Genomic DNA, 12446 nt, shown 5'->3' with positions numbered 1-12446 from the left:
TATTACATTTGTCGTACGACGAATTTGTCGGATGTAGCGCGATTGGTTATTGAATAGAGAATTTCTAGAATCTCTATCGAGATTTTAAGAATTCTCTATTTCATAGCCAACCGATATGTCCGACAAATATTTTGTCGTATGAATGTAATATCAGCCTTATTCGATCGAATGTTTGTATGGCATTAGAAAAACATGTTATTAAATTTTTTATTACAGCTTCAGCCTTGGAGATATTTTAATTGAAAATACATTTGACATCAGAATTTCGGAGCTATTATTTAGTAGTGTCTCGACGGTATGTCATGAATATAGTTGTACGACCAGTTTAGACATTTTTTTATGTATGTATGAGCTTGATGTCGCAACACTATCGCATCGCTTGATATGAAAAACCATTTCTAAAAAATTATTTTTATATTTTGCGCATTTTTTAATTAAATATTCCTTTTTTTTCAGCAATATAGAATTTTGATTGAAATAAAATGCTAGATTCACCGGTACGAATAATTATCAAAATTTCTTTTATTTAGAATACTATTTAAAAATATTGCCTATCAAAGATAATTTTTAGAAAATATTGTTTTTCCGTAAAATAAGTTTAACATCTTCGAAATTTCCGCGTTTATTAAGCTAATTTAAAATAGGTTTTCGCGCACGTTCCAAACTCTCGATTCAAAAAAAAGCAATCAAAAATTAGCCGCTCTGAAATAAATCTTCCCAATTGTCGGTTTCATCCAAAGACCTTTTGCATTACGTTTCATCATCTCACCACATGACAGTGTCCGCATGTTCTCGAATTATACCGGGTGCGCAGAAATAAAGAAATGCACTTCCCTTACTACGTGCATAAGAATAGTTTCCAAAGCGTAAGAAGAAAACAAAAGTATGACTTAATATGAGATAACATTTAGGCGACCTTTATTATGATAATCTACATAGCGCCCTAGTCCAACGACCCCTTGAAGAAACCGGGCTCCGCCTTTACGTCCTCTGCTCCTCCTTTTTTTCGTCCGAATTACGCACGGCTGTTCTGCCAAGCGATGGTTATTGTCCTGTAATACAGGTTCACCCCTATTTATCCCTGAAAAAGGGAGAATTTCTCTCAGAGGCAAACGAGTTTGCGCGAAAGCGAGTGAGGAGAAGGCAGCACGACTCACTGCAGGTCTGCTGGGGGGCCGATGTTAATGCCACACTGTTTATGCTAGCTTGTGAGGGGGTCTCTCCTGAGAAAAATCTTCCTTACTGTCTGCATTCGTGGTGTGGATCGCCGATATTAACGTGGGAAACAAACCGAACTTGCACAGCGCGGTCATTAAGTATTGTCGTCGGGAAAAATTCTCGTCGTCCTCTCAGCTGCTGTGCGGTCGAGCATCACTTGATTCTCTGCACATGCTCTTGGGCTCACGCTATATATCTTGTACTGATAGTGTTGTATCTGATATTGTTTCAACAATATTCATCGATATTTGAAACTATCGAATAATATCGCTCGCGATTTTACTATAGTAGTGAAGAATGTATCCAAGTATATTTTTTTAGTATTCTTCTTTTGAGAAAAACTAAACTTATTTGAAAGAATATAATCAAGTATTTTCAAATTATGTTCGCAAAAACCTATCATTCGGATAAAGAATACGCTGTAATGTCTCTTGGGAGCATGGATGTTTGTTTGTTATTGCTACTTAGCGCCAAAACATATGTACATATAAAAAGTAACTGGCTATGCGACTATATGTCCACGACATATAGCATCGTTTTACGTATCTTTGAAACGCTACCAAGTAGTTTATTCTCATGTCAAACTTTTGTGTCAAAATTGTGCTTTCAATTAAAATATCTTCATAACTAAAACTGTAATAAAAAAAATCTAATAGTATTTTTTTTCTGATATCATATCGATACAAGCTTTCGATACAAGCGACCAGTCCGAATAAAATTAGTACAGTCAATTTAATTTCGAGATCTATCCCGCGAAACATAACATTTTTCTTGTTTCCAGATTTCAGACTTATATGTAGTACAGTGGAATCTCGAAATAGCTGACGGCATCCTTTCCATACGCGCTAGGCTACTCCCGAATAGCGTGAGGGTAACGATCCAAGCGCGTAGATCTATGGGCGACATGTTCTCTCTCAGCGATGTATTTGAAAGAACGTGTTTGTAGACGTCTCGCGCCGCGGATATGGTCCTGAATTTGACGGAAGTGGAGGTAATCTCGTTATAGCAGACTAGAGCCCCGCATAGTATATTATTCCGAGATTTCATTATAATTGTTAGTCATTTTGATCGCCATATTGTATCCACCATCTTAAATTTTCAAATTTTGACAATACATTGATATATATTTTGACAATATTATTCATATATTTTTACAATAGATTTGAAATCAGCAGTCTTTAAAATCCTTAAATATATAAAGTTTTAGCTAATATAATTAATTTTTAACAATTTTAAATCACATATACATATATTTTGACCACCATATTATATCTGCTATTTTAAGTTTTCAAAGTTTAAATGCAGATTGGATATTATAGCGACCTCAAAAACAATTATGCTTATTACTTTTTCTTTCTAGCATAATATTTTTTAAGTGCTAATTTTCGCTGAGATTTTTTGTTTCTAACTTATTGTTATTGTAAAATTATATTTTACATTATCTCATTTTAATCAAATTATTTTATATTATCGCATATAAAAAACTTTATTCTACTTATTATACGTCTGTTTAAATAATACAATTTAAATCTATTCGTTAATTTTTAAAATGGATGTAAATATGAATACATTTATCTTAATTATTATTATTTTCAATTTTATACTAAATTTACGGTTTTATGTCATGGTTAAAGCGCTTTGTTTTACGTGATACGATTTTATCGATGCCCGAATGCTACATTTTGCATTGCAAAACGCATATACGAATATATGTAAATACGCATAAATAAGTAGCATGGCACAAACCATAGCTATAAGAACTTTTTAAAAATTGATAGAAATTCGTTAATGTTGCTTAAATTTCAATCTTCACGATCATGGGGCGTGAGGACTGCAGAAAGATATATTATTTGTACGGCGCAGACAATCGATTAATGTGACAAAGACGGCTAAGAATCCAAATATAGAAAGAGAAATAAGAAAAAAAATGTGTATGTGAGAAAGAAAGAAAGAGAAAGAGAGAGAGAGAGAGAGAGGGGGGGGCAGGGAAGAAACGAAGGAAGTAGCAAACACGACAAAGAGAAAATTAAAAGAAAGGAAGAAGGACGAAAGAGCGATCAAGGAAAGAGGCAAAAAGAAAAAGAGGGAGAATAAAATAAGGGAAACAGGAAAAGGAAGGTGCGCGGCAAACGGCGTGTGACGATGTTCGAGAAGAATTTTTGTAGCAAGAACGTTGCCTACTAGCCGGCTGTTGGTTGGTAGTTTTCAGAATGGCCCGCTTCCGGCAAAACCGATGTGGCACAACACGACGTAGTGCGACACCTGGCTGGCTCGTCTGCCTGCTTACTTGCCTGGTTGCCTGTCTGCCTGCTTATCTGCTTGCCTGCATGCGATTCTTACCAGATAAAAATAATCGCCAAGAAAATAGAAAAGTTCCAAGCCGAACAGGTTTCTGCAGAGCGAGAGCGAGTGAGTCGACATATTCTTGCTCTCGCTTAGTTGGACCACACTGTACCGCTTACGGTTTGCACGCAGGGCCGTATAATATCGTTAGCTGATTCCGCCCGCTGAGATCGACGTTTCGATGAAGCGAACATGCATTAGAGACGTGCCGAGAGCACATATGCTTGCAGATACATGTGCAGCAACAGTTCACCGCGCGTAATTTACGCAATTATAAGAGAGATAGATAGAGAGAAGCTATTTTTGTAACTTCGCCGTTTCAATTTAATCAAAAGCTCTTATTTTACTTTTTGAAAAAAAAAAAGAAGTTTCTTGGCATTGCCTTGTTTCGTAAGAAGGAAATATATGCTTATTTTATTTTTTATTTTTCTCTCTTATTTTATTGAAATCTTAAGATGCAATGCAATAATGTTTTGATAATAATTAAATAGAGGAAAACATTTTACTAAATAATCAGTTTCCATATTTTGTAGAGTTTTACATGACTGTGTATCGCATGAAGAAATTTTTTGGAGTAAAAATTTTGCTACAGATAAATCCCTTCTGCATAACGAAAATGATATAAAAAATTAACTATTTAAGTTTATATTTGTAAAAGAAACGACATACAATTTAAATGTTTTAATTTATGTTATAATATTTGACAATTTATCTTCATGGTCGACGTAAATCATAAAAAAAACGAAACACTTGAATTGCAAACTGCATAAAAGAGCAAATTGCACAAGATTATTTTTGGAATAGAAAGTTTAGAAAAATTTAATATAGTAATCTCTACCTATTTTTGTACTTTCACATAAAACGTAACAGAAAATGTTATATTTTCCTTAGTATCTTCTCGAATATGCGATAATAATTTAGACTGAGAAGCTCGAATTACAACATATAAAATGATATTAAGTTAATTAATGCAGAAAAATGCGGTGATTCTATATATTACAGACCTTATCAAATTTTTAGATTTTATGTTAAGCCATTTATGTGTAGAAGAGGATAAAACGCTTGACAAATTCTTAAAATAATGAAATTAAAAAAGGAAAATTTTTTAAAGAGGTAATATACATAAACATAAATACTATTTATCTATTTTCACCTAATTAAAATGTATGGACTCTAATGTATGAAATATTTCTATGCATCTCCGTAGAGCGTAATAAAAGACGGAGTAACATTTGAAGATCTTTGAGTTCGACAGTTATCTTCGTCGGGTTTGAAAACAGAGCGCACGGGGCGATTCGGTGCTTGTGACGATCCTGAGTAAGGCGGAGCCCGTATATCCTGTGAAGAGAGGTGAGCGGTTGAATCGGATTGGACTAGGGCGCAATTCCGACGGCGGGCGCAAAGAAACTGGTTTCGGTTTTGTGGAGTTTGCACCATTGCACCGCTCTTTCAGTGAGACAGTCCAATTTATGCATCACGGCTATGTAGGCACTACACGATATCAAAACGCTGCGCCCGAGCCTTAAACTTCACTCGTCGTTGTCGTCTCACGCACACATTATCATCGTAATTACTATCAGTCTCATCGTTGTTATTACCATCAGTGCCATTATCGTTATCGTCGTCACTCGTCATCGTTCTCGCTATCGTTAGTAAAATAATTTATAAAATCAGTGTTTTGACGTGTTACTTTGTTCAACGGACGGAGATTCAAATAAAACAAGAAGAAGAAAAGGAAGAATCTATGTGTCTATTTATCTGTCTCATTCTTCGGTTCTCAATTACGTGAAAGTGCCTACGCAAACTAAATTTAATCCAAATGATCTGAAACATCACGCACCGGTCACAAATAATAAAACGAACATTTCTCTCGTCGTTTCTTTCTTTACCTCTTCGCGCGTGCCGCGTCCGCATATCGTTCGATGCAGTTGCGCGCAACGGTGTAAACGTAATCGCGAGTAAAGTTGCAGCCACTACCGCCTTCGTCGCTGCTGTCACTACCATCGCCACCGTCGCCACCATCGCCGCCGCCGCCGCCGCCACCGCCACCGCCGCCGCCGCCGCCACCACCACCGCCATCATCGCTACCACCGCCACCACCATCGTCACCATCATTGCCACTGCTGCCGCCACTGCCACTTTCACCGCCACCGCTCTATCACCATCATTGCTACCATCTCCTTCATCGCTAAATCTACTTCTACCTTTACCGCCTCCACCACCGTCTTTGCCACCGTTACCGTCATCGTCATCGTAACCGCTACCCCTACCGTCACCGTCACTACCTCCATCATCATCACCACTATCACTACAATCATCACCGCCACCACCACCACCTCCATCGCCACTGTCACTGCCATCATCACCGTTACCGCCATTGCCATCGCCATTGCCACCGTCGTCGCCACCGCCGACGCCGCCACTGCTGTGGCCACCGTAGTCATTGTCATCATACATCAACCTGAAGTAGGGAGAAACGCTTTCTTCGCGAAAAAACTGTGGCGTGCCAATTAATTATGAATTTTATGACACCTGGGCTGCGGAGATCCTGACTATTTTCTTGTGTTGCCGTTGCAATTGGTGTTTCTTCGTCATTAAAACAACAAATCTGCTAAATTAATACCGGTGAGGAGAACAAATTTGGCACAGGTATACACGCATCTTTTATCATGAATATATCGCTCCATTCTCCGTCTCTCTTTCCTTTGTTTTCTTTCTGTCTTCTTGCGATTTATATAGAATCGTTGCTTTATGTCTTTTACGCGAAATAATCGAATATATCGATACACTTCTTTTTTTTTTTTTCTCTCATGTGCGATGTCTAACATGTGGGATATTATAATATACGGTACAGAGATATAAGAAAAAAGGTACATTATTCGGAGAAATCTTTTTGCCTCCAGATAATTACATATTATACTTTTTTTCGATCGACGAATTTATAAATTTTAATTCTCTGAAACAAAAAATATACCGGTAGGCCAAACGGCTCCGAAACAATGAATGAATGCGTATGTACATTATTCGAGATGATTCGAGATTTTAACGATGCATTCATATACACGTGTTCGCAACTTTTTCGTACGACTATTACAGCTTCTCTGCTATTAGAAAATGATCTGTAATTTCTCTTAATTTACACATCGGTCAATAATAGAGGCTATAAATATGCTAAATATATTATAAAAAAAAATTATAAGATAGATTTCGATATTTGCAAATTGCGCTTCTTTGTGAATGCCGTTCTCGTATTCGCTCAAATTCGTTCGTAAATACGTGGTAACGTGTTCATACGCAAAAGCGCGCGCGCATGGAAATCATACCGATAATGAATAGCACGGCGTGGTTTGTCGTATTCCCGATCTTCGAAGATTTTGTGAAATCAACCGCCACGCGGTCAAATTTAATCGCGTAAAAAGAAACATTCGCTGCTAATACGTCATCGCGGCTTCTCTGAAAGGTGGATATGCTAGTTATTATAATCCCCCGGTGGAAGTAATTTTGCAACCTATCACGTGAAAATTATAATTTTTTTATAACTACATTATTATATTATTTCCGATGTAATTTTTATATCAAACTACGCGATTTGGGCTATATTCGGAGTTTTTCATAAATTTATATGAAAAGTTGTGATTTTTTACATCTACATTATTATCTACAACTTTTATAACTTTAATATACTACGTATCGCTCACATGAAAATGTCGTAAGAAGTTGTAGAAACTTGTAAAAATTTGTAAATATTTTTTACAATTCATTACAAGTTATCAAAAATTTCTACAATTTTCACAAATTTGTGATCTGTTATCGAAAATCTTAATTTTTCGTAGAAATATATAAATCGTCATAAAATTATTTCTTCACCGGGGGAGTTCCTCAACTTCGAAAAGTCGCTCGATCTTTCGCGTTGCGTCTTCGCAATGGAATAATTCCATTTCGCACGAAACGTTTGCCGCGGATTTATTTATCGCCGCATTAAACGAGAACTCCTTCCCGAGAGCGCGCTCCGGACGCGTTTACTCCGAGGCCGGGGTTTCGGAGAGCGGCCGACTTTTTTTCTTCGTCGGGCCTTCCTCTTCGCGCGGCTCCCGGACCAATCAGAATTCGCACGAGCGAGAAATGGCCAACGTCGTGTCGCTGGGTTCGAGCGTATCTTTGCGCGTCGTTTTGTGAACCCCGTAGTCTCGCAATATCACGTTGACGTCTGTCGCCATTTCCTCGCACGGAGGAGAGACCGTCCGTTTATTTCGCAAGGTAATCGCTCGCCGGGGTTTTTCCACGCATCGAGGCCGTACCGGCTGATTTTCTCACACGGGCCGCGAACGCGGTTCCGCGAGCGCGGGGAGGAAAATAACGCCGGATTAAACGCGCATCGCGCGAAGTGCATCTGTCGCGAGTGCATATAGAGGTGCATCGTATATTTGGCACGGCGGCCGCCGTGCGATCGCGTTTTGCCGGCCGGCGAACTGTCGTGTGAGAAAAGTGCGGCCGCGGAGTTTCGACGATTCATCGCATCTCCGAAAAGAATTACGCCGCGAAGAGAAATAATATATTTCGAAATTCGTTTCTCACGTTAGGCGGTTGCATCGCGTCCGATCCGTTCGCCGCCTATAATCAACACGAGTGTCATCAATGAACGTATGAGAGACGTGCCGCGACATCGCAAGTTCCCTCTCGTTTCATTTTCCGTTTCGCTTTTCAAATGTAACGCGAATATTACGCGTGTACATATATTTTTTCAGTTATTTATTTTTTTGGCCTTCAAATTTTTTCGAATCGCGATTAGAGCGAAAGCGGATGAACTTGAGACTCCCTCCCGCGTGCACCGATTTTCTGCTAGCTCTTTGTCATCGTTATCTCGGAAAAAGTCGCACTTTTTCGTTAGATATATAAATTTCAATATAGAAATATATGTGTTTTTTTGAGAAGAATGAAAATAATATAGAAAATCGCAATTAATAATTTAAATTTACTCAAAGGAGTGAGTTATGAATAAATTAAAAATAAGTATAAAAAGAAATTAATAGCTTTATACTGTTAACAATATTATATATATAAAACTTGTTGCTTTTTTATATTAATGTAGACATTTTTATTAATAATTGTTTTTTGTACTTATTTTAGAGTTTTAGTTATATTAATTTAACTCTATATCTCAAAAATTTTTTAACATTTGTATATCTTAAAATTGTATATATTTTATATATATCTTTTATTTTATTGCCAGAGAAAATGGTAAAAGTATCGGTTAATGTTGCAATATAAATCAAAATGATGTGAAAAATATGAAATAATTTTATTAGTAGACATATGTATTTGCATTTATGTATTAAATGTATTATAGGTTTTTTGTAGTGAATATGGGATATTTAAATATGTGTAAATTTAAAAAAATTCAATATAATGTATAACCTTTGAAAATTAATGTATACAAATATATATTTGTATGCAATATATATTATATAAAATGATAAAATACTTTATGAGAATAATTTATATATAATTTAGCTTATATATATTAAAAATAAAGAAAGATTTTGATTAATAAAATAGTTATTATTGTTTTTTAGCAATGGCAGAAGGAAATGGGGAAATAAAAATGGAAGAAAAGCAAGACATGGAAAATTTGGAACGGACAGAAGATTTTAACAAACTTATGCAATATGGGCTAGATGAAAAAGTGGCTGCCAAACTGGATGAGATTTATAAGACGGGAAAATTGGCTCATGTTGATCTGGATGAAAGAGCTCTTGACGCTTTAAAAGAATTTCCAGTTGATGGTGCACTAAATGTGCTTACACAATTTCTGGAATCTAATCTAGAACATGTATCTAACAAATCGGCATATCTTTGTGGAGTAATGAAGACATACAGACAGAAGAGTCGTGCAGGTCAAGGAACAGGCACCAGCACAACACCTAAAGCCCCGGATGAGGACAAAATCAAAGTAATTTAAAGTTACAGTTAATAGCTATAATTATAAATTGATTAGAATAATTTAAATTTTTCATAATTGTTAGTTTGAGTTAAATGCTTATATAAATGGTGTTTTATAATGGTAAAATATTTAATTATAATTCTTAAATTTGTTAATTATAATTATAATTTTTTAGATGATTTTGGAGAGAACAGGATATCCTTTGGATGTAACTACTGGACAAAGAAAATATGGTGGCCCTCCACCAAATTGGGAAGGTCCAACTCCTGGCACTGGTTGTGAGGTAAATTTAAATATATATATATATTTATTATAGAAGTTTAAAATATATTTATATTTTTAAATGATTTCTTTTAATATATATATATATATATACACACACACACTTTAAAATATATATACTTAAAATGCACAATATCAGTTTTAAATAAAATATCTTAAATGCTGTATAAAAGAACTGCTTGTTATTTTTTGAAATTATTACATTGAATATTTTTGCAAAAAGGTATTTTGTGGCAAAATTCCAAAAGACATGTATGAAGACGAATTAATTCCGTTATTTGAAAAATGCGGAAAAATTTGGGATTTGAGACTGATGATGGACCCCATGTCAGGTTCCAACAGAGGATACGCATTTATCACATTTACTAATAGGGAAGCTGCACAGCAGGCTGTTCGAGAGGTATGTCAGTATATATTTTTCCTCAGATTTTCATTAGTATTATTGTTACATAATTATTTTTTAATTTTTTCCTGGTTACAAATACCACAATGGACAATTTAAAAATGTTTATTTTTTTATTTTTAAAATTTTTAGAAATGTTACAAAATTGTTAGTATATCTACCAAAATAATGCTCCTTCGAAATGCTTAGAAATAAATTTATCTCAATTTCTAAATGTTTAACTTTAAATGTTTCATGAGATATTTAATAATTTCTGATGGTATTGAATTTTAATTATTGAATTGTAATTAATTGAAATGTAATTATTGAATTTTATTGTGATCCACAATGTTATTGCTATATGTTATGGCTGTGCCATAATAATGTTGATTAAAAGATTAATAATATAGTAAATTAATATAAGTTTATTTTATGTTTCTAAGAACATGCTTTTTTTTTGCTGAACATTTCGAATGACTGTTATGTATTTCTATGTGGCTTGTTCTGCATTGTCTATTTTATATTTCTTTTTTTTTACAGTAGACTTATATGGACATCTTATTATTTTATTCAATCTATATAATCTTTTTTATTAATTTTATATTTTTTTAATATATATAGGGTATCCTACTTAAGGGTATTCTACTTAAATAACGTGAATATCTTTGAAACTATTGGTAACATCAAAAAATATTTCTGAAAAGATTGAATAGTTTTGAAAGAAACATAATTTTATATATATATATGTGTGTGTGTATATTATACAAGTTGATGGAGATGTAGAGATATGAAGATCAACTTTATTTTTTTAATGAAATCATATACTTTTGAATGCATTCATTGATGCAGATCTTCATTCATTATAAAAAAATATTAGGTTATTTATTAAAAAGCCATTAATTCAGATATTTTAATTTTGATTTTGTTGTTAAATAATACTACCAGTGTGATATTCTTATCTTTTTAAAGTTGAAGTTAAAAACGTCTTTTTTCAATCAAACAGCCTGGATTTTGCAGTCTTCTAAATGATATATCAACCCTTTTAAGCATTTTACTAGAAATTCCTTAACATTCTTGAAGAATTCTTTACCTTCAAGTTGTTTGAAGTAGAAGAGTTCTTGTTTTTTTAGTTCTTCTTTTATGTAAACTTTATTTTTTAAATAACTCTTCATAAAATAATCCAATGATATCAAATCCGATCCGATGGTCTTGATGGAAAGTCGACATGACTAGTTCGTCCAATCTAACGATTGTTAATGTCGCTTGAGCTATATAATATAATGAGTTAGAACACTGTTTCGTGTTGTAACCACATTCGTTGTCTAGTAGCTAGATTGATATCTTCTAGAAATACAATAAATTTTGTTTAAATAAAATCCTTTATCGACAGTGAGTGTACTATAAAGAAAATACGAACTGATAATATGTCCATAATACCATATTACATCTTAAAAGACACTGATGTAGAACAGGATAATGCTAATACGAATTATGTTCAGTTCAATAATGATAATTATACTGGTTTGTTTATCCTCTGTTAGTAAAACTAGCTTTGCCAGAAAACAAGAATATGAAAAAAATAGATTTTAGAATATCTTATGCTGAGTTCACACATACATTGACAGAATTTTGTGAACAAAATCATCATCATTATAATGCTTGATGCACACACATATGATACGAATACTATTAATTTTTTGTAACCATTGATTGAAGAAATTATGGAGTAAAATTGAGTTCAATTTGACAACTAATATGGGGATTTTCAATTACTATTGTTGTAATCGCAACATTTTATAAATTCGATAACAATCGATAGACATTTCTGGGTAAATCTTTGCCGAGAATATATTTTACACCATCAAATGACAATGTAATTTAAATCTCGTCGATTTGAGTATCTTTCACGATACCGTCGCAATCTCCACAATGACATTTTTCCAATATTAAAATTGTATCAACAATTTTACTTGAAGTATAATCTGCTTTTTAAATAATCTCACAACCGAACTTTGGATTCCTGAGATAAGAAAATCTTAAACAATTATTTGAAAATATCCTACACAATATCGTTTGTTTACAAACATCCATACGAGCGTGGATAGAGGCTACACATAAATATTTTGAAATCTACGCGTGTGCGCGCGAGTACTACTTCGCAACATAAAAATTAAAATATCTTCTAAACTAATGGTTTTTTAATAGATATATATTAATATTTTTTTATAATAAATGAGAAGAGTTGTATCAATTTATGCGTTTAGAAGTATATGGTTCTAT

General features: G+C 34.1%; 1 protein-coding gene and 1 long non-coding RNA gene across 13 annotated transcripts in view; one reads left to right on the top strand and one right to left on the bottom strand.

The window, feature by feature from the left end:
• Window positions 1-4402: 4402 nt before the first annotated feature.
• On the bottom strand, window positions 4403-5596 carry LOC115244536. The gene is made up of 2 exons (XR_003885389.1): window positions 5451-5596; window positions 4403-5385 (listed from the first exon to the last, which is right to left on the bottom strand). It is a non-coding gene; the product is annotated as an uncharacterized LOC115244536 (long non-coding RNA).
• A 458-nt stretch (window positions 5597-6054) lies between these two features.
• Window positions 6055-12446, top strand: part of LOC115244577 (heterogeneous nuclear ribonucleoprotein R) — a 36336-nt gene continuing 29944 nt past the window's right edge. For 3 of the 12 annotated variants that reach the window (XM_029822318.1, XM_029822320.1, XM_029822317.1), the window contains exons 1-4: window positions 7896-8226; window positions 9135-9511; window positions 9678-9785; window positions 10008-10184. In XM_029822318.1, the coding sequence (XP_029678178.1) occupies window positions 8205-8226; window positions 9135-9511; window positions 9678-9785; window positions 10008-10184 (684 nt within the window). In that variant the 5' untranslated portion in view covers window positions 7896-8204. Of the gene's footprint in view, window positions 6211-7662; window positions 7819-7889; window positions 8227-8269; window positions 8546-9134; window positions 9512-9677; window positions 9786-10007; window positions 10185-12446 lie in introns of those variants that run through there. The other 9 variants (XR_003885398.1, XM_029822321.1, XM_029822313.1 and 6 more) reach the window with 8 other exon arrangements.

Source organism: Formica exsecta, unplaced genomic scaffold (assembly GCF_003651465.1).
Source record: "Formica exsecta isolate Colony F162 unplaced genomic scaffold, ASM365146v1 scaffold82, whole genome shotgun sequence".
Taxonomy (NCBI): domain Eukaryota; kingdom Metazoa; phylum Arthropoda; class Insecta; order Hymenoptera; family Formicidae; genus Formica; species Formica exsecta.
Note: the sequence above shows the minus strand (reverse complement) of the source record. Positions and strands in the feature narration are given on the sequence as shown.